This window comes from Aricia agestis, chromosome 16 (genome assembly GCF_905147365.1).
Source record: "Aricia agestis chromosome 16, ilAriAges1.1, whole genome shotgun sequence".
Lineage (NCBI taxonomy): Eukaryota > Metazoa > Arthropoda > Insecta > Lepidoptera > Lycaenidae > Aricia > Aricia agestis.
In genome coordinates, this window is record NC_056421.1 from 1852900 (window position 1) to 1880271 (window position 27372).

The 27372-nt window shown below is 37.6% G+C and overlaps 1 protein-coding gene across 9 annotated transcripts in view; it reads right to left on the reverse strand.

The window, feature by feature from the left end:
• Positions 1 to 512: 512 nt before the first annotated feature.
• Positions 513 to 27372, reverse strand: part of LOC121734765 (kinesin light chain) — a 46296-nt gene continuing 19436 nt past the window's right edge. For 3 of the 9 annotated variants that reach the window (XM_042125383.1, XM_042125376.1, XM_042125375.1), the window contains 14 exons: positions 23563 to 23776; positions 19418 to 19620; positions 18843 to 18964; positions 17027 to 17255; positions 16549 to 16682; positions 16062 to 16186; positions 15466 to 15591; positions 14009 to 14087; positions 8433 to 8542; positions 7714 to 7830; positions 7077 to 7082; positions 6562 to 6570; positions 6033 to 6113; positions 4149 to 4480 (listed from right to left, as the gene is read on the reverse strand). In XM_042125383.1, the coding sequence (XP_041981317.1) occupies positions 4388 to 4480; positions 6033 to 6113; positions 6562 to 6570; positions 7077 to 7082; positions 7714 to 7830; positions 8433 to 8542; positions 14009 to 14087; positions 15466 to 15591; positions 16062 to 16186; positions 16549 to 16682; positions 17027 to 17255; positions 18843 to 18964; positions 19418 to 19620; positions 23563 to 23751 (1623 nt within the window). In that variant the 5' untranslated portion in view covers positions 23752 to 23776 and the 3' untranslated portion in view covers positions 4149 to 4387. Of the gene's footprint in view, positions 728 to 4148; positions 4481 to 6032; positions 6114 to 6561; positions 6571 to 7076; positions 7083 to 7713; positions 7831 to 8432; positions 8543 to 14008; positions 14088 to 15465; positions 15592 to 16061; positions 16187 to 16548; positions 16683 to 17026; positions 17256 to 18842; positions 18965 to 19417; positions 19621 to 23562; positions 23777 to 27372 lie in introns of those variants that run through there. The other 6 variants (XM_042125379.1, XM_042125377.1, XM_042125381.1 and 3 more) reach the window with 6 other exon arrangements.

Sequence of the window (27372 nt, forward strand, 5' to 3'; positions counted from 1 at the left end):
ATGCATTAAAATTCCTTTTCATTTTAACTTTCATTCCAATGTTAGGTCAGTTATACAAACCACCCTTATGTAGCGTAGTTTACACTAGCATAATCGAAGTAACGAGACACAGAATTTCATAGTAAATTTTGACATGTACTATCAGGAAATTGATTCCTAGGCAGATGGCGGGCCTATAAAGTAATTTGGTCGCGTTATGTCAAATCGAGCCGACCGATCATAATTCACAAATCACAGCTAAAAGGGGTGACAGACGTGCAAGTAAGTACGCGGACTTATGGCTCGACCATCTTAATCGCCTGTGTGTCAGTAAAGAGCCGCGAGCCGCGAGCCGCGAGCCTGGGGGCATGGTAATCAATCCAGTGTGAGCGATTCTCGTGTGTCCCCGACGCGAGCGCCGAGCCGAGTAAGCTCGTGAACTTAAAACCCGCGTACTTTAAGTTCGTGGGTACGTCTATCAGGCACTTTACTTTGAATTGACATAAGCCGACCATATGACGTAGCGCGTAGGTCCGTCAACTGCCTATGAATCAATTTCCTCCATGGTACAAAGTTTTGTGCCTCGATTCGCCGTTTGGAATATCACGACTGCAAAGTGATGACTCGTATGATGGTGGTGGTGACGTATGTGACGATATTCCTCCCGCTGGTTGTGGGCTACCGCTCTTCCTGGGGGCTGCTGGGCAAACCCTTACTGAGCTCGGACAGGGAGCTTGCGCGCTTCATGCTAGTGACAAAATATTAGGTTAGTTTGATTGTTGGTTACACAACGCAGTTGTTTTGAGCTTAGTAGGTACCTACGGCACATTGATATCTATAGTATTGGGCGCCAATATTATTGGATGCTGAATATGAGAGACCAGGAGTTCCTGTAGACAGCTACAACATTTCGGCATAAATTGGTTTTCAATAACATTAACACAATTAACCTTCCTTGAGAGGAACTAGGAACTCAAGATCATGATGTTGCCATTCTAATTAATTCGAGCATCCAACATATGGCGTTCACTAGTCACTACTATCGATTGTAAGAATTAACGTGATTTGAGAATTGAGCTACAGCCTACATCTGTCTGCATCACGCTTTTTGCTTAGTATTACTAAGGGCAAAAGTCATACCTAATAGTAAAACCCAGAGTTCTGAGGAGCGATACGCCTTCACCTGAGTTGTGGGCGCGCGTCGCGTTGTAGGGAATTTTATTATTCTTAGGGCCTGTATCACCACTTCCTGATAAGGCTATCCACCAATTAACTTGACAGATCAAGTATGGAGAATCTGTCAAAAAAGTTGTGAATAGCCTATTAGGCACTTTATCAGAAAGTGGTGAAACAGGCCCTTAGTAAAGAAAATATGCGATAGCGATAGCGCGTGCGAACAGATGCACTATCAGAGAAATTGATTCATAGGCAGATAGCGGACCTACGTACGTAATTTGATCGGGCTATGTCAAGCCTATCGTCTCACGACATCACAAGTCGTGACTAAGTTTAGCATGACTCGACCAAATAACGTAGACCCGCCATCTACGGGTCAATTTTCCAAATGTTACCTAGCTCAAACCTTCATAACACAATTTGCAACATCCAATAACAATTCACAAGTGCTCAAAGCGACTGCGGTGTGGATAAACAAACCTTTCCGGGTCGGTGAAGTCTACGTCTGGCGGCAGGGTGGCGGAGTGGCGGCCGGCTAGCCGGTGGAATAGCCTCACCGAGGACCGCCTCAACGACTCCCGAAGTTTCGTGAAACTCGCGCTCCGCGACACCTTGCCCGCGCCCTGCCCCGTGTTATGCAATTTACACTCCATTCCATAGACAATATGTGCGAAAAAAAAACAAATGACACCTTGACATATACTTAAATCGAAATAAACAAATAACTGTTCGAAACTCAAATCTTTTTTTACAGTAGATGTCACTTTTACCGCCAAAAATAGATTTTTGATATTAAACTTAAATTTTTGGAAAATGAAAAATGTTTTTAAGTTTCAATTATTATTCAATTTATACTTTTGTGTAAAAACAAAAGTTTGAAATTTGAATGATGAGTGAAAATTAAACAATGTTGGATGATTCCACATGCATCTATCTCTAACAGCGAAAGCCGTTTGAAGTGTTGCCTAACACCACTATGCTTTACATTAAAAAAAAAAAATACACCTAAACACGGATCATCAAAAAATAGGACTTTTTGGAGAAAATGTCTCTCGTTTTTTTTATAACTTTTGTAAATATGTAACAATTTGTTTCTTATAATTTATATAGTTGTCGATATAATTTGAACGTACACACATAATTTATGATAAATAAATACTACGAAATAAATACTTTTATGTAAGTTACTAAACAGATACTGATAAAAATCGTGTAACATGTTGATGGGCTATAAATTGCATAACACCGTAGACTCACCCTCGCACACGCAAACCAAACAAATAAAACAAAACAACTCGATATATAAATATTTATTAACAATTAAAAATTAATGTGATCGAGACATTATTCAAAAATTAAAAAAATTGGGATTGTGTACAGAGATTCATATTCAAATTTGTGTTAAATTCCCAAAAATCATACCCGAGCAGCACCTCATATAAAAATCAATGCAATAAAAATATATCTTCATCCAGTATCTCTTATATAAAGCTTAGATATTCTACATTGGAATGAGTTTAAGCATTATATTAGTTAAACATAAAAACGCGCACTCGGCGCGCGGCTAATGAAACTTCTGTGGGTAGATGGAAAGTACTGCAATAATCTCTGGCAAAATTAATCTCTATGGTCCGACAAGGCTTTAAATAAACGTGGGCGGGGGCGCTACTGGTAAAAAAGAACTGTCAAAAATGGCGTTTTTGTATGATGACAGCGTTAGTTCCTTTTTTCGCCACGTTTATTTAAAGCCTTGTCGAGCTCTACTCACTCTGACATTGGCCACTCACCAAGGAGCCATTAAAAAATAAGAAAATCAATCTCAAATATCTCTTACACTTTAAATTAAACTTCAATAAATTAAAATTTTGGACATCTTAGGATAAAAATAGTAATTTTGTAATAATAGCACCTATACCGCATTTAAGTTATGATACTAACCAAAGAAGTTTCACTTCGCAAACTATTGGTGCAAAGTAAAAACCTACATGCATAAATAATGCACTCACATCTATAAAACAATATGTGAACAAAATAAAAAAAATCGTTGTAACATGCAACAAGTAAAATCAGGCGCAAACGGCGCAGTTGGGGGACTATTAGAGCCAAAAATTATAAATATTGAAAAAATTGGCCCAGTTCGACATACAAGTATCTACGCCACTTAAAACCACAACAATAAATGCATAATATTCATTAACAATAAATTTAGCACGAGTTACATTTTAGTTGATAATATAATAAATAATAATATTATATATTTAAAATAGTTAATAGGGTAAATTCGGATGCACGGTAAGTCCGGATAACTCAAGTACTAAATCGACCAGTATTTTATTTACCAGGCATAATGTTGCGCGGCAGCATTACAAAATTATAGCACTGTGAGATCAGGCAACAAAATATTATGTACTGCCCGATTAAGTCTTGAATTATCTTAAACTACCCTGTATCCGAACCGACCTTGATTAGCCCTGACTATTAATTGCAATATAGAATGTAACAAGCATTGCACTTGATACAATAATATAATTTAAAACATTTTGTAACATAAAAGTAAAATAATATAAAACAAAAATAATTCGATAATTTATCTTTACGTACGTAAAAAAATAATAAATACGCTATCAAAAACTCAAGTCTAAAGTTAACAAAGATACAAGTGCTTTTAAAGAATAAGATAAGCGGTTTATTTTACAATAATAATTGCTATTATTTACTAGCGCACGTATTTTGATTCTAAATACCCTCTCAAGTCGTTTGACTTGCAGTTACCACAATATTAAAAAATAATAATTATCTAAAAAAATGATTACAATTAATTTAAAATCAAAATTAATAAAATGTAACTCTGCCGCACCATAACGTCATGATGTTAAAAACAATTTTTTAAAATTCGCACCGTCAGTGTTGCCAACATAAATATAATATCTTTTTTGAAAGGACGGTATTCATGCTCTATAGTCATCGCTTATTTTTTTCATTTTCTTTTTTTATCTTAAAATTACTATCGAATCGCATGCTAATAAATTATTCTAAGCTACTCGGCTCACCGTTTTGTATTCCTATAGTCTCTAGTTAAAAAAAAAAACTAAAAAAAATACAAAATGGCGGGCTAAATTTGAGTGTGAGACATGAATGGTCCTCGTATATTGAGCGACTCGGCCGAGGAGCATTCACATTGAAGCGAAATAGTGCTTAAACATAGTTCCTAGGTTTTAGTTCTTAGTCTAGACTACTGATGCGGCGTGTTCCCGGTGTTGATACCTAACGCGTTAAACAGTTTGGATTTAAGGTTCATACGCGGCTCACTCGCCTGGTTCGTGCCCTATAATAAAAGAAAAAATAAGCAAATAAAAAACACGCAAAATATAAGGATGTTTACATGCTTGCCAACTTGAACATGCTTAATCGAATTGTTGTCTATGGAAGTAAATCATAGATATTATGATGATGATGTTTATAATCTCTTTTAGACAACAAAAGCAAAAAGTTTGGCAAGCATGTAAAGAAAAAAAAAAAACAATCAAAAAGCACAAACTTAAACAAAATGTTACCATCAACTGAAATGATAAATATGATGTGATATTATATTATTATGCATGTGTTATAATATATGAGGTGTATTATACAATAAATAAGTATTAAACTTACATAAATGATGTACAGAAATATGAATATTATAATGAAACAGATACCTGCTATGTGCAATATAATGTTAAGTAAGATTATGAGTAGACCAGTTTATTAGCAGAGAATAGGGCAGACTGCTATTTTAAAATTTTAGGCTCTATTTACACAAAAACAACGAAAAAGAAAACAAATGTGGACGACACACTGCCACGCACCATAATGCGAAATGAAAACAAACCATGATTTAATTTTTCTAAAAGAATATCCCCAATATATATTACAAACATGAGTTATATCGTCAATAAGAAAACGATGTTCAGATGCATTTTTTGTTGAGCGACGTAGACAAGAGCTAAAAGAAGTAAAAAAAAAAATGTGAGAAAGGAAAGCATGCCATCTAGAAAAAAAAGTGACTCTTGAAATGTGCAATGTGCCGAGATTAAAAATGGTTTGCTATTGAATAGCGTGAAATGCTGACGACTGATTAAGAATTCAACTTGTTCTAATATACTCTCGTAAATTTATATTACGCAAAAATCTTTTTACCTGCTTGAGCAAACTCTTAGTGCTTAGTAGGTGCCATGAATTTTGTTTCGGCACAGAATAATCACAAGATATGAACACTCGATATATTAGAACAGATTGGAACTCACAATCCCCAACGTTTTGCCAAGCACACCGACAAACACACACATCACACAACAATAGAGACAGAAGACAAGCTTTATACACTTTAACGCATACACAGATGAGATACATGTATGTATGCGTTAAGACGATTTTTGATTTTGACGTTTCGACACGATATTTCGCACAAACAGGTACGGTATAATTTTTTGTAATATGGTGTAGTCACGTCATTAGTCATCAAGTTGTATTAGCCAGCTAGCATCATGCCTCTTTACACATAAAACAAGCGGTTGCTAAGCGGAGTTACGACGCAGCGAGTGCACAGCGAAAACGTCGCGAACACGCCGCAGTTGCGTACCGAATACGTCGCGGACACGTGGCGAATACGCAACGTTTATTCGAATGTTTTACAGCGAGTTTTCAAAGAACAGAACTTAGCTATCACATTGCGCGTCCGCGACGTACACGCTGCGCTGCGTACCCATCCCGCCCCAAAGCCGTTTGCTAACCTCTGGTATAAGGACTATAAGACTCATTAACGGCCTAGGCAGTTTGCTAGCTAATCAACTAGATGGCTACGCTACTCTTCTGTCTCTACAGTCTCCACACAGACACACCTCGTCATGGTCCTGATGAACCTCCATCGAGTCCCGGCTGCCGCGGCCGCGAGCTCGCGACTGTTTCACGATGTCCAACGCCTAAAATATCGCCGACAATTTCCACATTTTTGACTAAATTTATATATTAAAACCAATAGAAAATATGCCAATTTTATTATTTCAACTATAGGCCAAAATAATAATAAGATTTCATTTATAACGACTCCACAGTCCACACAAACTTTTTTATTTACATTAATTTATTAATAATACTTTATAGGCAAACATAATGTTATCAATAACATTTGTGTACTACGAGCCAAATATGAGGTTCATATATTTTATGGAATATGATCCTTATATAAGTACGGTCGCAGGGCACTCACAAAAGTAAATTGACCCTCGTTATTTGTCTCTTTTACTCGCACACTAAAAAAGGAACAATATTTTAGTATGCGAGTAAGAGAGACAATCAATAGTTCAAAGTACGAACTTTTACGTGCTCTGCGATTATAGTTATAATAAAGTTGAATCTGGCGTGACTTACATGAGGTTGCTGGCAGCGTGCAATCCAAACATAGTATCAAGTTATGTGTTACAGTGCTTTATATAAATAATAGTGAAAATCTTATTAGGCCATGATTTTATTAACTTTTTGGTATACTGCCAAGTCATTTTTGTACGCTTTGTGCTAGATTTATCAGGGCCAAATAAGTTTCTGTATTATCTAGCATTAAAAGTTGATTCGAATATAATTTGGAGGCAAATGTGATAAATAAATAACAGGTTGCATAAATGTATAGGAGTCCCTCCAAGGAAAAAACTACTTGTAAAGCAAATCAAAATATAAACTACTAAAACAAGTGTATACTAGTAAAACTGTAAAGTAAGAAGTGAGTAAACGATTAAGGTAATATAAAACTACAATAGAATAGAGAAAAAGCAAACGAATTATTATAATACTGTTTTCTCTAATAATTCTTTAAATACTAAGTTTGTGCTTTTTATAATTCACTCGTTTTGTGAATTTTTCTAACGATGTGTATACAAAAGTTCAACAACCTTTTCCTTTTGAGTGTTTGTTAGAAAACAAAAAGTTTGAGTTATTCAAATATTAAGATTTAATACGTTGAACCTAACGTGTGCACGTATTTTGCGTGCGTGTACGTCTATTTTACGTGTATGTTGATTTCTAGCTTCGTGTTCGTATAAGTTCGCCCGTCCCCCTTACGCCAGTCTGGACTAAAGCTCCGTCGAACATTCAAAACAGTCTCTAGACTCTAAAGGGCTTTTTTCTCTTCTTGACGTCATATTGCTCCTTTGTCTAGACTTCTAGAGTCTAGACTCTAGACTGACGTCAAGAACTCGCCCTAAGAAGCCGTCGCTCTTGTCTATTTCCATGTGTATACTATGTCAATAAAGTAGACGCCGTAGATAATTTTTAAATCACATAAAACATGAAATACTTTTGTGTCAGAGTCATAATATTTCTAGATTACAAGCGTTGTCTGTGGAAATACGAGGCTAAAAATAAAAAATCTTTCGATTGTAAATACATTTAGAAAATGAAGGTCTACACTTTTTGTTTGTACCAATCGTAAATTCGTTTAGTAAATTAGATTCAGCGTCTATACTTTTTTGACGTACTGTATATATATGTATAATGTACGTGTGTGTGTGTGTGTGTGTGTGTTCTCACCTCCTTGCGGCTCCTGAGCGCGCAGTCCTCTAGGGTCTCGGCGGCCTCGTACTTGCCCTGCCGGCGGTACAGCGCGCCGAGGTTCTTGAGTGTTGTTGTTACCGTTGGCGAGTCCACCTGAAGATAAAAATGTGATTTTTTACCCGACTGCGGCAGATAATGTTGCGTGAATCGTGACAGATTTGGGCTTTCATATGTATCATTAAATTCACTTTACATAACTACAAAACTTTTCTGAAAGTGCTATAATAATTATTATAGTGAAATGTCGTTAGAGATACAGCTATTTCACTCACTTCATTCAATGACATCTACGTATAATTTGACATATTTCTGAATTAAAAATCGCATTTACTTGAAGGTCTATTTTATAAGAATGGACTGAATGAAACCCATTTGGTTTTCTCACAAAGACAAACCTTAAATGAAGACGTGGGTGGAAGAACACGATAAGTAACAATAAACTAATTCCCTTTTTTTGTTTCAGGACCGGAAAAATTATTTGAAACAAAAAAAACTGTACATTTTATGTGTAGCCAGATATGTTATAGCCCGGTGATGAAGTAGATAAGTTACAAGGTTTTTTTAAATTATAAGGGAAAAAAATGAAATGTCCATATGTTACAAAATGTTTTAGTTATCATGTTCATCAACTCACGTCTTCAAATATTTTTTAACAATTCAAGAGATTACGAAAAAAATTGTAAAAAATTATTCACCTTGGCAGCCTTATGCCAACCGCCATACTCGCCGTACGGTGCGTTCTCTTTCTGCAGGTGTTTGTTCTCCTCTCTCTCCTCGGCAACTTGCCAGATCGGCTTGTTGTCACCTGTTACACATTGATCCATTAATTCAGTAAATAAAATTATAAATAATTATTAAATTGACACATTATAAAAGCGTTTACATGACAATATTTGACATTATGGTAGCAGGCGCAGACACTTTGTTTTGTAGGAAGTAAATAATTGTCAATTATTACAAGTAAGTAAAATAGAAGAGGAGAAAGCAGAAACAATTTACAATAGTTATCGTTTCTGCTTAGCCCATAGAACAACTTTAACATTTTATAGTTTTCTCTACAAAGCGACTATGCCAACAACAAATATAAACTAAGCATCTATCTATTATTGACTAAGCTCAAATATATTTAATACTATATTTACATGTGACACAAGTTAGGAAGGTGTGACACAAAAATAGTAAAAAAGAAATATAATAAAAAATTTAAAAAAGAAACATGTATTTGGCGCCTTTCTTACCTGTGCCACACTAAAAAAATCCAAACTTGTGTCACTCACCTATTTTAGAAGGAAACACCACGATTCTATGTTTGCATCGTCTTTACACAGGGGCATCAATAAAATAATAATAAAACAAAATAATACATTTATTAAAATCACTCTATAAAATTCATTACTAAAATACATAATCGTTCAAAATTCTACCATTCTTACACAAATCCCTTATTCGTAACACCATGAAAGCTTTAATTTGGAAGATACAAGGGTAATCAAGGTAAGTTCGGGTCTGTGGTAAATTCTGATATTAGGGTAGGTTCAGTTTCAGGGTAAGTCCGGATCAAGGGTCAGTCTGACAGAGTAATGTGTCCAAATACAGGGTAAGTTCGGGTACAGAGTAAGTCCGGATACAGGGTATATTCAGATATAGGATAGGTTTAGGGTAAGTCCGGATAAAGAGTCAGTGTGATACGGGGTAATGTGTCCCAGTACAGGGCAAGTCCGGATGGTTCAAGGTAAAGCAAAATCAACAAGTTTTTTTTTGTTTGACACCATGATACCCTGATTACACCTATTTTTTAAGAAGACGAAGAGAATATTTTGCCTACATAATTATAGTGTCATGACCAAGAAACTGAACTGGTCAAGTTTTTAACACTAACACTTGATCGAGCTAAGCAAGATCGAGACATAAAGTTGCAAAATAGTATTCCATACGATCCAAATCACGAAAAAAGTCATTTTTTTCCTGCACTTCGATAAAGTTTTGCGACTTGTTGCGTGGTTAAGACCGTAGGTAAATTCGTTCTTATAGCAAATGGAAAACATTTGGATTGCCTTATGAAATATTAATATAAATATATTTTGGGCAAACTTTTTTGGTCAAACTGTTATAAAATTATATAAGTATCTTTATTTCATGTAATTATGGTAAGTAGTTTTTAAGAATGCAAAACTACTGACAACACTGCAAAACAGTCTTAACATAACCGTAGGAACTATTGGTTTCGAAACATTAACATTATATTGTATCAATAACAAAATTTAGATTTGTAAATATAACTATAACTTGTCAATATAATTTTCGTAAGTATAAGAATGTCTACAGCAATAAAATTATAAAATAAATATACTTTGGCAAAGGCACTTTAATGGCAAACAGGCAAGCGGTGATCTATATTTATCTATTCTATCCTAAACTCACAACCATACTTTTTACCTTTATTAAAAAGATAATAGTGATTGTAAAAACATTTGTCGTTCTTGGTTATATGAAACATACATTTCATATACAAGATGTCCATATACATACATATAAACATCACAATATTATATCACAAATGTTGGAAAATCTTTAAAATATTTAACCTAACTTGGCTGCATTATAAATTACCCCTTATTAATAAAAATATTTACTCTACGCCATAAAGTTAATATACCTAGCGGAATAGAGAAACAAAGGCCTGAGCAAGAGAGATGTCACTATCAGTAACACTGCGTGGTAAAAAGAGACGTGTGATACATGACAGCAGCACTCTTTCTTTGACGTCCAGTCGGCACGTACCGCACGTTGACAATTTAATCTCATAGAATTCATGTTCAATCATGCTTGTGTAAGTGTAAGTGTTTAACCACATACAAGTGGCTTTTCCAGTGTATTAGAGAAAGACAGCAACATACAGTGCTCCCAGAGTGATAATACGCATAGAAATTTTCGTAATTTTTCGGCAACGGTCGTATTTCCCGAGCGATGGAAGAGTCGCTTCAAGCGCTGCTTTAAACTTAACTTTAAAAAGAAAAGCAGCGCTTTGCAGCGACTGAAAGGCGTCTGACGTTGCTTGGACGTTACCAAGGTAACGCCGCGATGGCTTCCCGGTGAGTTATAGCCACATCAGTTATTGACGGACCGGCGAGAGCGGACAGCCACCGGCAATATGATATTTACTTCTATTTCCTTTGAACAAGGTGCATTGTTTGGGGCTCTTACGTTTCATAGATTCGGGTGTTTTCGTGATTACGACAGATTAGCGAAGATTTCCATGCGCATTATTAGTTTGGGAGTACCGTACATTAACGTAAACGTTAAGTAAATATTAATATTAATGATGAGATTTATTTCATTGGAATATTAAAATTACTCTGTTACTAAAACCTGGTAACATTGCTAAAATCACTAACTATTAAATTCATTTTACGACATCCATCCAAAGGACATATAATTATTGTTGAAATATATAATATAAAATATTCATGCACAATAGCTGCTAGCCAAATCTAAACTATTTTACTCTCTACTTCTACAAAAACATTCGAGTATCAAATGCATAAAGAGATCTAATACATAAAAAATATAAAATTCGCACAAATCTATAAGCATTACATTATAATATTAAAACATAAAAATGGCTTACTTGCACAGATCTGGGTCAGTGCTAAGTGCTAAATGTCCTGCAAATATTTTTTGATTTGTTAAAAAACAAAAAAATTGTTAAATATCAAGAAATATTTAAGCTGAAGTTAACATTAACCCAGATCTGCAAAATTAAGCCTTGGTCAAATTAAAATGATTTTTTTTAGTTTTAATTTTTTTTCGTATCAAATGGAGCACAGATCGCCGGTGATAGTTCATAATTTACTTTAATATTCTTTTAAGCTAATAAAGAAAACTGATGTATGATTTTTGCCCCATCTTTTCATTTGACTCGAAATAGAGTAAAACCTATTTTTTAAAAGTGTGGTACATTTTAAGCCTCCTTCAGTCCCTACAACGGGAAAAACTTAGGAATGTAGTCGATACAAACATTATTCTTGAGGTTATTCCGGGGGGATCAGGATGTACGTTATTTTTTAGGTTTTTTTAAAGATGCTATATACTCTGAAACGGCAAACAAAATAAAGTTCAACTAAGCAAAAAGTAAATAAATGCGCAAAAAGGTACGTTTTAAAGTTGTAGTAGTACATTACAAAATCTACAGATTATCTCTGGAATCCATCAAAACTAGCAATTATTAAAATAAAATGTAGTACTAGAACTATAAGTACTATAATAAATTATTTATAGTACTAGGGCGGACCGATAAGTACTTAGTCTCACCGCCCAGTGGCGCCATTATTGCAAGATAAATTTATTATCGTGTAGTATATTCTCGTAGACGGCTACTATTAAAATTTCAGCCAAATCGGACTCTTAATTTGATTTTGACCGCAGGTGGAATCCGGCGTGTCCGCAGATTTTAGAAAAATGGAAAAAGAGCAATATCGGTCGGTGATTCGATTCTTGTTTTTGGAAGGGAAATCACGCAGCAAAATCAAAGAGCGCTTGGATTCTGTGTACGGTGACTCTTCTCCTTCGATGGCGACCGTCAAAAATTGGTTTAAGTTTCGACGTGGTCGCACGTCGATTTTTGATGAGCCACGCCCAGGTGCCCCGAAAACGGCCACTACGGACGACAATGTGACAAAAATCCACGATCTCGTGTTGGCAGACCGCCGATTGAAGATACGCGAGATAGCTGAGACAGTAGGCATCTCGAAAGACCGCGTGGGATATATCCTGCATGAAATTTTGGGCATGAGAAAGCTGTCGGCGCGATGGGGGCCGCGTTTGCTCACTCCAGACAACAAGCGCAACCATGAGACCATTTCAAATCAGTGTGTGAGGCTGTTTAAGCGCAATCCGAAGGAGTTTCTGCGTCGTTTCGTGATTGTCGATGAAACATGGATCCACTGGTATACGCCAGAGACCAAGGAACAGTCGAAACAGTGGACTTCACCCGGCAAACGTGCTCCGAAGAAGGCGAAGACTGTCCTATCAGCCGGAAAGGTGATGGCCACCGTTTTCTGGGATTCACACGGTGTGATCTACATCGACTACTTGGTGAAGGGTAAAACGATCACAGGGTTGTACTATGCCGAATTATTGGGCCGGTTCGACGCCGAATTGCAGAAGAACGACCCATTTGGCGAAGAAAAAAGTGCTCTTCCACAATGACAACGCACCGGCTCACACCTTCGCCCTCGCCACGGCCAAATTAATCGAATTGGGCTACGAACTGCTGCCCCATCCACCGTATTCTTCGGATTTGGCCCCCTGCGACTTCTTTTTATTTCCAAACCTGAAAAGGTTACTCGCCGGGCAGAAATTTGAGTCGAATGAGCAGGTCATTGCCGCCACGGAGGCCTATTTTGCAGACCTCGAGAAAACATATTTTTCAGATGGGATAAAGAAGTTGGAGCATCGCTGGGTTAAGTGTATCGAGCTAAAAGGAGACTATGTCGAGAAATAAATCGCCACTTTTCCAAAATGTTCGTTTTTCTTTTGTAGGCTAAGTACTTATCGGACCACCCTCGTATAATTTATTTAAAATTAATAATACAATGTACCTCTTTAACACATCGCAATAATATTGAGAACAAAAATAACTAAAACAAGAATACTGTACTACAGTGTTTCCCAACCTGTTGTCGACGGACCCCTGGGGGTCCGCGGTGTCATCTCTGGACCATACATAATCCGATTTTTTGCTGTTTATTTTATTAAGGAACCATTACCGTAAAAACTGTGCCTAATTTCCTAGGGGTCCGTGGCGGAAAAGGGTTGGGAAACACTGCAATGTAGTACACATTTTGGAACTATATTGTAACTTGAGAACTGCTCCTATTTCTAAATAATCGCACACTATCATGTAGCACTTGCTAACTTGCATAGATCTAGGTCAAAGTAAAATCAAATATAATATGCCTCTACGAGAATCTGATGACAAAAAGTGGAAAAAAGAAATTGACGCTACCAATACTGGGAAAATTGGAGCAAAACGTTTGATACTTCTTTGCCTTATAGCGGCTGATTCTGTGTGTGATACATGCAAATGTAAAAAAATATCCAACAAAAAGGATATTTTTTTAAAATCTCCCATCCGCCATGAGTTTCTGGTAGACCATATCATCTTTCTAGTTCTTCGAATTTAACGTCAAAGCTGAGACTTATTTAAATAAGGATTAACTTCAACGTAGACCTGTGCAAGGGGGCCTATTTGTAATGTTAAGTCACTTACCGTCGATGGTGCCGAATTCCCTCTCGTGTGCTCGCGTCAGAACCTGCTTGTATAGTGTCTCCGCTTCTTTGTATTTTCCCTGAAAATTGATCACTAGTCGATACACGTTATATTGATCAATTGGGTCGTACACACTGACCTCCATTATACAAGCACGCTGGACTTGTGATACCCACCTGCTTTTTGTGCCTGTTTGAAGCGGAATCAGCGCCCCCAATGCGGGGGAAGAGAACTAAATCTGATGTAACTTTTTAAATCGCTATTGGTTGTAGAAACTAGTATTAGTTCCAAGTACTCCCACGGCCCACAACTGCTATCAGCGCCAATATGGCGACTTTCAAACGTAATTTTTACGTCAAATTTAGTTCTCTTCCCCCGCATTGGGGGCGCTGATACCGCTTCAAATAGGGTATCGTAAGTACCTAAGGTTTAACGCCTCCGTGGTCTAGTGGTTAGAGCGTCGCTCTTGACTCCGGAGGTCGTGGGTTCGAATCCCGCGTTGGAAACATGTTATTTCCAAGTTTGGTTAAGACAATGCAGGCTGATCACCTGATTGTCTGACAAGTAAGATGATCCATGCGTCGGATGGGCATGTAAAAAGTCGGTCCTGCGCCTGATCTCTCGCCAGTCGTGTCGGTCTTCCGTCCCACTGGGTTATGAGAGTAAAAAGGAATAGAGAGTGCTCTTGTGTACTGCGCACACACTTGGGCACTATAAAATTACTCCTGCGTACCTGGCCTGGTTTCAATGAAACCGGCCACCGTCACCGAAACCGGTGTGGGGAGTATTATTATTATCGTAAGTCCAGCGTACTTACAGTGTCAGTCAGTGGTCATACAGTCATATTTAAATGCTTCTATGGCTATATTCATTATATTTTATTCATTTAATTTTATTCGAAAAACATTACCCCATTAGCAAATAGCGTAATGAGTCTTTATTATTGAAACTGATTCATTTTCAACTTTTATCCGATGTCTATTTTGTATCAGCTTCGATTTGTTTACGCAGGGTAAACGAATCGAAGCTGATACAAAATAGACATCAACTCATCTCTATAACCTATATTCATTTGACACTTGAGGAAGCCAAGGACCAAGCGTAAATCTATGTAAATTTTCTTTTCACTTTACGGGGAGCATTAACTAAGCGTCAAACTTCGTAACCCAATTGTAGGTCTACCAGAATCTGATGGCAAATTTTGATGGCAGATTTTCAAAAAATATCCTTGTTCATTGGATAATTTTTTATATTTGCATGTTTCACACACAGAATAAGCCGCTATAAGGAAAAAAGGATCAAAATGTTTTATTGCAATTACCCCGGTATTGCCAGAGTCAATTTATTTTCCCACTTTTTGCCATCAGATTCTGACCTATACTTTAGACTGAATTCTTCCTTTTTTACGCCAACATGGAATCCTACGTATTCAAGCAGAGTAATTAACTTGTTCTAACCTGTTTGAGGTAGCACGAGGCGAGGTTGTTCTTGGTCTTGGCGACGTTGGGGTCGTCGGGGCCGAGCTTCGTCTCGTAGATCTCGAGCGCGCGCTGGTAGTACTGTTCCACCTCCTCGTACTTGTTCTGCAACAAATAGATTCGATTTAAAATATGTTTACGTTTTTTTCAAGGCAACTTTTAAACGACAAGCAAGAATCTGTGAAACAATTAATGTCCAATGAAGTAAATAACCGATTTTTAGTTTCGGTTTCGGCAGCACTTTCTTTGTAAAAAAGAATGACAATTATTGATTACAAACTACAGTGTTGTAACACTATGAGTAGGAACTCATAGTGTTACAACACTGTAGTCTGTAGTATATTATAGCGCACGTTGTCTATATTATAGCGCCTAGTCCAGGAGCCGTACCACGAAACCGTTTTGTGACTCAAACAATCGTACGAGAATGCCGCGTCCTACTGTAACAAACGAGAAATGACGTTGTTAGAGCAGGACGCGGCACTCTCAGCCGATTGTTTGAGTCTCAAAACGGTTTTGAAGTAGACCTACTGGTCCTTGCCTGTGTTACAAGATGGCGGCCGGTCTGAGCTCACCTGGTTCTGGCACAGCAGCGCGAGGTTGTTGAGCTGCTTGGCGACGTCGGGGTGGTCGCGGCCGAGCACCGCCTCGCGGATGCACAGCGCGCGCTTGCACAGCGGCTCCGCTTCCCTGTATTTACCTGGAACACAAGTATGTTATTTGAATATTGAGTAGTCAGTATATGTTTAAAGCAAGGTCATCCATTTAAACACTTTATTTAGTGTGTCTGGTGCACATGCATATACAGTGCGATAGGGAAAAAGCCTTTCAGACCATAAAGCTTGTGAGCAATGTTTGCGTAATTTTGCATACTAATTTTATGATAATAATACGGCACAACGCATTGCATCGCCGGCTGTAACAACTTGTCTGATTGGCCGAAAATGTTTTGGTCGCGCAGCCATTGATAGCACGAGTACATTTTTAGCACGAGTTTCACCTGTTCTTCCTATCTGTTTGACCTTACTCATAGACCAAAGATAATCTGGATCATAGACGTACCTCTCTTGCCATAGAGCACGGCGAGGTTGTTGAGCGTGGCGGCAACGGCGGGATGGTTCTCGCCAAGCGTTTTCTCGCGGATGGACAACGCGTCGTTCAGCAGGTTAGCGGCCTCCTTGTATTTGTTCTGGTCTCTGTAAGTATAATGCAGAAAAATAAGTATATTGGTTTTGTGTATAAGGCGTTGGTACTTCAGCCAAAAGGACTAGATTTTCTATTTGGCTCGACTTAAATTGAATATTTAAGCCCGAGCCAAAATTTCTGCTTAAGCTGTTCGGCAGTCGATTGTAAACTGACGTTATATTAATTTAGGTTTAGGGAATAATATCTGCAAAAATTAGCACTAAGCGTTTAGTTAAAGACGCGCGCGCTCTAGCAGAAATACACATTCAAAGAAGGTAACGTTGTATTCGGGCCGTAGTAACCAACCACCGAGATCACAGTTGCGCCCTACATATTGTGTTGTATAAGATCTCACCTGTACACCAAAGCCAGGATGTTCAGCATGGTGGCAACATCTGGGTGGTCATGGCCCGAGGTCTTCTCCAGGTCTTCCAGCGCCTGCTTGCAGAGCGGCACGGCGACCTCGTACCGGCCCTGGGACGCGTACTGTATGACCAGGTTGTGGAGTGTGCGCAGGCGCGCGGGGATCTCGTAGCCAGCGTTCACCTGCTGCGCGAACTGCGACGGCGGGGTTGGGGACATCGCTGGAAAATAATTAACAATTGTTATAATATTCTTAATGAAAATAATTAAGGGCGTTCATTGAGAGAGGCCTATGTCCAGCAGTGGACGAATATAGTCTGATTTGATTTGATTGAAGGGCTTTACAATTTACACTTAATCATATTATGAAAAACAGTAGGATTTATACACCATTGAGTTTGAGTATAATTTCAGTATTCATACATAATGGAAGCGTGCAAGTATTAAGTAACGCTGAACGCAGCATTGGAAGATAGAAGAGTGTGCCTCACCTTTGAAAAATAAATTTCTAATCCGTTATCGTTTTTAACTGAAATCTTTCTCATATTAGGAGACAAAGGTAACATTATACTTAATTTCAGGCTAGTGCAAGTTTTCCTAAATAGCATACAATAGGGCTCGTACATAAAACTGCGCCAAATTATGTATGTACATGTAAATCTGTATGTTAATAAGTTAACTGTCCGTACTATAGGCTCGTACACAAAACTGCGTTGCGACGTCGCATCGCAAATATTGGTGGAAAAAACATTCTCATCTCATCACTTTAAAAATCCTCGAATATTTGCAGTGCGACGTCGCAACGCAGTTTTGTGTACGAGCCTCTAGTACGGACAGTTAACTTATTAACATACAGATTTACATGTACATACATAATTTGGTAATATGTAGTCAATAAACTCAAGATAAACTATTTAATATTATTTTAATGCAGATTCTACGGAAATAAATATATCTATAAAATGACTAATCGCGTGACGAAAGTGTCCCCAAAGTGTTGCGATATTTCCTTATACACGTTACATAAACGTAACCCCAACGCGGATGTATCAATGATACTGTCCGGCTGTTGACATCGATATGCCGTTTATTGATATAATTTATAATGTAACATTGTATGGAACCCGTCCAATGGTTTAGAGATTGGACTAACAAATCGTGGGATCGATTCTCGCGATTAAACAACAATAAATTTCGTTTCCCAAGTTGGAAATATTTAGGGGCCTATCTAACAAAAAAGGTGAAATTGGCATCGGATGCACATTAATTGGTCCTGCTAAACCTTTTTTGTCCATTTGTATCAGTTAAGTTATTCGTCACATTTAACTCGTTTAAAATGACCATCATTGATGTTCTTTCTATAGAAGAATAAGACAAGTTGTTTGATTTACAAAAGAAATCAGTCATTCATAATAATTATTACTTCAAATCTGTCAGTAATTCTTACGCATGTCTAATAATACCACGCTTAGAGCCTGTTTCACCACTTCCTGATAAGTGCCGGATAGGCTATCCACAACTTATCCAACAGATGGAGTATGGAATATCTGTCAGATAAGTCGGGTTAGCCTATCCGGTATTTATCAGGAAGTGGTGAAACAGTCCCTAAGCCCAATAGCGCACTAGCGGCTAGTGCGCGTGGTCTATGGCGGTTTCATACTAAGGTATCTACGTGACCGTGACTTGGCCGCTAGTGCGCTATTGGGCAGCCTACTAGGTGTGACTTAAATACGAGTTTAAATGACCAAGTAGTACTCTTGTGTACGTACCTATACATTGTCATACTGAATTGATTAAGGTGTACTCACACTTATTATTCCTGTTATCGTCGTGATCATCGTCCGGGAACAGGTCGACCATGGGGTCGTCGCGCTTGTTGTCCGCCTGCCCGCGACTCTCCGCCTCCTCCGTTATGTCGCTGTCGTACTTGCTGCGGGAGAGAGACAGAATGAGTGAGAGAGAGAAAGAGAACATGTGCGTCCTTGTGGGGTGCAGGCAAATACGGTATTTGACAGTAAATTATTTTTTATGATTGTAAAATATAGAAGTCTAAAATACTATGAGAGCAATTGATTCATAGCAGAGGAAAGATCCGTGGGTAATTTGGTCGGACTATGTAAACGGTCCGTTGGCCAACAAATCATTATTCATTAATAACACGGACTTGACGTAACGTAACGCGTAACCAAATAACGTAGGTCCGTCATCTGAATCAATTTCTCTGATGGTACATAATATCACCTTAATAATAATAATAATATATAAGTTTACGATATTAAAATAATGTAAAAGAAAGTAAATCGTTGCATACAAAAACAAAACAACCTAATCATATAGCATGTTCCACCACTAATATCCTACCGACTGCCCCAATTCAGATTACCGTATGGAAGCCATGAAGTCCAGATGTTTATTCTCCTCCTCTAACTGGCTGACGCGCTGCTCAGACGCCTGGAGCCGCTGCTGCGCAGCCGCCAGCTCGTCCCGGAGCCAGGCGTTCTCCTGGCACAGCCGTCGCACCTGGGTACGGAGCTTCTGTTTCTCCGCCTCCACAGATTGCAGGTGGGAGGCTAGCGCCATCATGACCTGGAAAATATGTGGAACATAAGAAAAGGAACACATGAAGATTTCATTTCTATGATAGAGAAGGTAACTCGTATATTCGGTACCTCTTAAGTAAAATCAGCATTTTCTGGACTTTTTCGGCATATTTGAATTTTGAACTTCATAAGCGTAATAAATTTCTGAACTTTCCACCAGTCTGGACCGCTAACCGTTTGTCAAAACATCATGCGTTTTTTCTTTTTAAAACTTGGAAGAACGAGAACAAAATATGTTTGTGTTATCTTCAACATTTTACTGAACAATTTATACTTTTTTATTGCGTTACTAATTATAGAGCAATTAACATAGCAATAACAGTTGACAGAGCAACAAATATAACATACTCTCCCCACACTCAATATGGAGAGCTCGCTAATGGGGAGATGGGGCTTGATTCAGAGCACATTCACAACGTGTCAAAAACTCAAAACGGAATAAACTCAGCTGAAGGGTTTAAAGGGGGTTTCAATTAAAATGTTACTTTTATTCATTCGAATAGGTATAACTGCTTTGTGATTGGACCTTATGATAGTAATGGGAATTAATGCTGTTTCCTATTAATTTCATTAACATGCTAATTTTGATGACACAGCATGCTAAGTATTATTGCTTTGCTATTTGTTAAAAACGCGACTTCGTGAATTATCGAATTATCGGTTCGCATCGCACCACCCGCGTCGAGTATTATTTCGCATCGAGTGAAAAATGGCAATTCATTAACAGTTAGCACCGCGGTGCGAAACAACGCGGACGTGATTTTTATGATGATCGTAGACTATTGCTACGCACGATAATATTAGCAATCGTAGCTTTTAGCAAGTACAATTAATTTAATTATTGCTAATGGGCATTTAACAATTAATTATTATTGCTAATGCTATTTTCACCAACACTACCTTATGATCTGTTTATTAAAATGGTGTCCTTTGGGTAGCTAAAACTCTACATAAGTTTTAAGTATCTAGAGCCGGTGTTGGCGTAAGAGTGGTGTTCCGAAGTATTATGTAAAGTTCGATTGCCTGGCAAAAAAGTTAGAATTTAAAGCGACAGTACCAGCCAAACTATAGTGCAATCCAAATATATTATGTTATATCTTTAAAGTTTAAACGAGCAATTCTTGTATATACATATAGGATAATTGGAATCTCGGAATCGGCTCCAACGATTTTTGTGAAATTTAGTATATAGGCGGTTTCGGGGGCGATAAATCAACCTAGCCAGGAATCATTTTTAGAAAATGACATTTTATTCGTGTTTTATCGAATACCGAGCAAAGCTCGGTCAAATAGCTAGTAAATAATAAAGAGCAAAAGTATGTTAAGTATATTTTTAAAGATAGACAGGATGTGACATAACATAATAAAACACAAAGTTCACATTAGCAAACGCATTAATGCTAAAAACTGTCGGCTAAATGTCTAGAAATCGCTCTCGTTTCCTTAGCTTTACTTTAATTTGAAATCTCTCTAGCGAGGGAGGGTACTTATGAAAAGATGTTTTCACGTAAGTGACTAGCGTCTTGAATCCTGTATGTAGGGCACGCCGCATTGAGCGTCAAAGCCGGGCGAATAGGTCACTTATATTACGTCGCTTAGCTGAAGTAGGCGGGTATAGTGTACTTACATGGTTCATCATCATCTTTCTTTGTGAAGGTTTTAATAAATTGCAAGAAGATGGACTGGATTTATAATTTGTACACACTACCATATTTGTGATTAAAGATTTGCCAAACTCACTGCAAGGTGAAATGGTATTAAATGCCTATTAGTAAGTACATAATAATATCACGGGACAGAACTCTACATAGGCACACAAAACTTGCAAGTTTAAGTAACTACATATATTACCCATTGAGAAAGAAATATAATAATAATTAGAAAAGCTACATTAAGCATCAAAACATGGTGTCCTAATCAAGACAGAACAAAAACAAAAAAAACAATAATAGAAACTCGATCACTTCTTTAATTCATTGCAAAAATTAATTATTCAACTTTAATAAATTCATCAATGCGATTAATGAGCAATGTATTGTCTATAAGATTAATTATACTACTTTAATAAATTCATCAATGCGATTCAATGAGCAATGTATTGTCTATCACCGGTCCAGTCATTTTTAACTGTTATAATACCGATACCTGACCTACCGCAACAAATAACGGTTGTGATTAATTTAAATATTATATCGCTACGTGACTCCGTACTCCGGTTAGGTGGACTATCACAGCCGGAATAACTGTCTGTATTCGTAATCTGAATTCATATTATTAATTTATAATATTTAGAACACCATAGAATAACAGCATGCTCGAACACATTCACAATTTTTCGGATTCTGATTTTCTAGGATCGAAATTATGAATTCAGACTGTTGTTTTAGCTGTGTGAATACGGCCTAAAGTATATCAATAATCATGTTAAGTCTTTCATTATTTCATAATGTACCTATTATAGTAACGGCCAGACAGGGGCGTCTTTCCCTTAGGTGCAATGTGTGCGGTGCACACGGGCGCCACGGTCCTAGGGCGCCGCTCGCACTCGGCGCGCGCCCGCGCTGGCCGGCCGCCACGGCCCACGCTTTATTGACCAACGTAAAAAGAACTCCAGTTTGCAAACATTTTTGTGTAATATCCGAAGCTCTACTTATATTTGTAGAATTACAATTTACAGCAAGGCAAGGCGCGCCATGAGCGGCTCGGCTTTTGCAATATAAATATTATAATATGTAGGGGCGAGGACCCCTACACTACAATGATGGGCAGAAAGGAAACTGGGGAGTTACCTGGTGGTTGAGACAGCTGGGCAGATGGGCTGATAGTATGAAACATAATCTTTATTTTTCAACGTGAAATGAACCTTAAAACACATTAATGAAAATCCTATTATTTGGTGTAATAGTGAGTGTCCTATCACTCGTTTTTTCAAAATAGGTAGTGGGAGGATGTGGATTTAGATACAAAAAACACATTGTTCTAATTTAGAAAACAAACTATGTCATGCTGGCTCTTCGGATGTAGAGAAGTTAGAGCTCTTCGATAAAATCGAATAATGAAATCGAATTAATACCGATGTTGTGATGATGTGATGTTTAATAAGTATAGAACATGAAATTTAAAGTAAAATTGAAGTACTTAAGCGATATAAAATTTACGATTTGGGGTTAGGCTTGTTAGGGTCAGTCAAGAATCAAGAGCCTATCAAGGTCAAAACCGAAAAAAACTTCAATCTACAAACAAATAACAATAGAGTTTCTTATCTATTTTATATTGGAGAAATTTGACAGTACCTATGTGGTAACTTGATGTGCTGTTATAGTTAGTCTGGTGGAACGAAAGAAGCCACCGCTTAGAGTCCTCACCCTTAAGCGGCCGGACAAACTGTACTTTTACTTTGTACCCATTTCATTTTGACCGCGCGCGCGCTTGTTAGGGGGCGCTAGGGTAATGTTTGCACACGGGCGCCACATGGGCTAGAGACGGCCCTGCGGCCAGATATTTTCACAAACGATAAGCAAGTCTACAGGCAGGTGGGAATTAAAAGTAGTAACGGGCTGGGACTGGGAATTTGTTATGGGGAACGGAAATGACGCAAAGACAGGACTCTCAATTTCGCATTACGCATAGGAATGCAATAATGGTGACGAACGACAGTTGGTCAGTTTTACGATATGGAATTTTAATGGGGTATTTAACATATTGAAGCATTGGACAGAAAATATGACCAGCAATTTTAGGATTTATAAAGCTTTGTGTAGGGCTTAGTATAAGCACTAAGCAGTGATATTTTTGGTGCAGTTTACTTATTTAAGGTAGAGCAAAGCTCGTATCATCCCCCTGCTTAGCTTTGTCCTGTTACTTTTTAAACAAAATATACTTGCTTATTCATCTTATGACAATTAAGACTAAATATTCTATAGCTCACCTGTGCTTCTCCCAGACCAAGCTCGATGGCGTCAATGCTCTTCTTCACCAGGGAAGCCTTCTCCCCCTCATGATCTGTGTTAGCAGCCAGCCCGGCTAGGAGCTGCGCGTGTTCCGCTCTTAATGCCTCCAAGCCGGCAGCCACAGTACGGGCGCCAGCTACCATCTCCTCCTGCGTCATCGCCGTCATCCTGCCTAGCGATTCTATCTTCTTTCTGTGGACAATAGAGTTTAAATTTGAGTGACAAGTCGTTTGCAATAGAAATTTGGATAACAAGTGAAATTTCATTATAAAACAATTAAAATTCATTGATATTGAGATTGATGTGATATAACATTGTCGAATTAACTGGTGTGATGGTAAATTGGTAGTGGTATCAGAATCTCGCAAGTCATTCTGAATGCAGAAGTTACAAAAGCCAAAGATATCACTGGTAAACAACGAACATAGGTGTGAAATGTATACAGAATATAAATGAACCGCCTTGAAACACCAGGCATACATAAGGTTAGAGATTTTTGAGATCAGTGATGACTATATTGTCTCAATATTTTAAAGTAGGCTTTTAAAAGGTTAAATTTTCTTTCCACACAAGAAAATTTAATATTTTAATTTTAAAAATTTCTGACAGGTTTTTAGATAATATTCCAAAAAAGACAAATATCCCTAGACTTTGTTGATGGGTGTATTTTATCAGCAACGTTCGATCCAAATTACAACGTTTCATTCCTCGATCGGGGATTCGTGGAAATCTATTGTTATCGCGGTGGTATTGCGGAAATGTAATGTGACCGCATTAAGTTTAAGTGTAAGGACACATCTGCCGAACGTACGGCGCAGAACGTTCGGCTCAATACGCTAGCAATGTATTTCAAGTTCTCTATAACAAATCAGTGTTTACGCCGCGTGAATATTACGACTGACACTTCAGCCGCTGAACTTTCGGCGCCGTTTGTTCGTTCGTTCGGCAGATGTGTCCTAACGTCAACTGCGCACTACTTAGTTCAGCAAAGACATGCTTAGATACTATACTTTTATGTATTTTGTTCCCAATACTTCGGACCTATCCTATTGTAACTAGAATTTACACTCATTGGCTCTTTAAATACCTTCACAAACGTTTGTTGATTGTCATCCTGCCTGCTTACAAAATATAATGTTGTCTACTCTTTCAGTAAAAGAAGAATGAAAGAGACCATACTTAATCACGCTTAGACATTGGTGCTTAAGTTTTATAATATTATTATTGAGCATGAAAGAAATCTACAATATCTGATAAGTGATAACAAATCGACCGTGAGAAAAAACCATGTTTATATCACAATTCACAACAGACCACACACGACATAATAACATAATATCGTGCTATTCCGGTACGTCTGACTTGTTATTACTACGCCGTAAGTGTTGGTATAAATGGACGTATTCAAAGAGCTTCTATGGAGGTAATATTTTATATTCAACTTACGATGTAGAATTTTCATCTTTGGTGGAAACCGTATCTTTTTTTTTGTCATCATAATAATAATCCCATGTCCTTTTCAGGATTCTCCATACATGTCGATTGTCGCCCAAATAGATTCAGCGGTATTGGTGTGAAAAGGTAACAGAAAGACAGATTTACTTTTACTTTATATGTTTAGTTTCGAGATTGGAGAGAATCAAGCGGTGCCATAATAATAAAAGTGGTAACAGTTATCACTAGGGATATTAGGCCAACGTACAGGGCCCCCGTAAGTGCTGCTAGCGCCTGTGTGCAAAAAAAAAGATTTTGGCGCCCCTTTAGGCAAATTTTTTGGGTCCTTGGTTTTGGCACCCCTAAAGATGGCGATTTGGCGCCCCTAGAGGATGGCGCCCGTGTGCATTGCACACATTGCACATAATATGGTAGCGGGGGCCTTGCCAACATAATACACATACAATAAAATATAGTATTAGTAAGTAATGTGAGGGACATAAAACTGTATTAAATTATTAATTAATTGAGTAATTACCAGTTATAAGTGTTACTGGGCGAGTAGGAAATGTGTTTACACAACACGTGTGGTAAAGGCTGGTCTGTGAAATCGCGCCGAGGGTTCTGTTAACAAAATGAAATATCTACCGATCTGATTTTGTAGTATAATTTTGAATAACGCAGTTAACTTTGCATTTTTATTCAAATCGCTCCGCAAAAGGTACAATAGTTACCTGTTCGTGAATCGCAATCTACCAATGATAATAAGTAATAACCTAGCCCCGTTCACTCCTCGCCACACCAAAGAGACCAGTCAGTTGTATCGATATTTAAACAGTTATGCGCGGCCTATACAATATTTCAGCCTCATCCATATAATACAGTATGTACAGTACCTATATTAGATTTAAAAATTGTTGATACATTCTTAATAAAATTGTTAAAAAACCTGTTCATTATTAAATACTGACTACCATTTAATACCTGTAAGTTTACCCCATCTCCACCCACGTGGTATATTGTTTACAACATTCATTGGTAGAGAAAGTGTTTATTAATATACAAATGGTTCCAACCTCTAATAAGATTTATTGGAACAAACTGTCAGTGTTATCACAACAATACAAATTAGAAAGTACACCAATTAAACAACAACAATATTCTGTTTCTGATACGAATGGTAAGAAACAAACAGCAGTGACATTAAGAAGATTAAAGGATAGAAAGTCAAAGATAGATCTCTATCTAGTTCTTCACGCTACACATCTTGTATTGTCCTAATTCGGTGGTTGGTATGGATTTTAAAGGTTGCACTACTATAACCAAAACCACAGCCTACATTGCTAACCACGAATGCCAAGACGGAATGCATTAGGTTATGCATAATATTATAATTTAAAATGAACTTAACAATATTTTGGCTAATTTGCTAAACCTGCACACTCAACATCTAAGTCACCATATTGTAAAGGGTTTCTTTCCACGGAAAACTGTTCTTTTGGTCTGTCAGCATTGCTCTTCTTTCGCATTTCTAATGTGGTCATGCTAAGCCTGCAGATAAAGTAGTTCTTTCAACTAATCCAAAAGTTTTCTTATCTGTCAAATGGTTACATTCAACTAGTCTAGCCAGCGCCAGACATGGGCTTCAAAGTTTGAGCAAACTTTGCACAAATAGGAAAATGCCAACAATAACTTTGCACAAATAGGCAAATGTCAGTGCCACACTTGGCGAATTTGCGTATTTGATCACATGTCTGGCGCCCGCATTAAGGAAGGAAAGGAAGAAAGGAAGGAACTTTCATTTTCTTTTTTTTTTAATTACTGAACCCTAAACCCACTAGCTCGAGCACTCCAGATGCAACATGTGTATAAACTGTATTTGGGTCAATAGCTTGCAATCGGGTTTACTGGCTACACTACGCCGTTATTAGACTGATATTGCTCTATATCGAACCACATGGGGAATCGACAGGGGGTCAAGTCTATTGTTATAGACAATTATTAAGCAATAGCAGAGAAATGTTCTCACTATTTATGTAATCAAAGCAGACGTTTATAGTTGATAAATATGTGCTTGTTGTATCTTTTATTCGACCAAGATATTGCCTCTATTATTATTTTTAAGCCCACTCTTAAAATCTTGTGACTCTTCCATCTTAAAATGCAGACTTTTCGCGCCTGATAAAAAGCGTCGCACCCGAAAGATTAAAATAGATTGTTCGAATGTCCGGAACAGGAAAATGGTCTCAGTTTTGAGGAAATCGATCGATTCTTACAATTCTATGAAAATGTTACAGTAGAATCTCTCAGAACTATTAGAACCTCAATCTTTCGACGAATATTTGGATTAATAA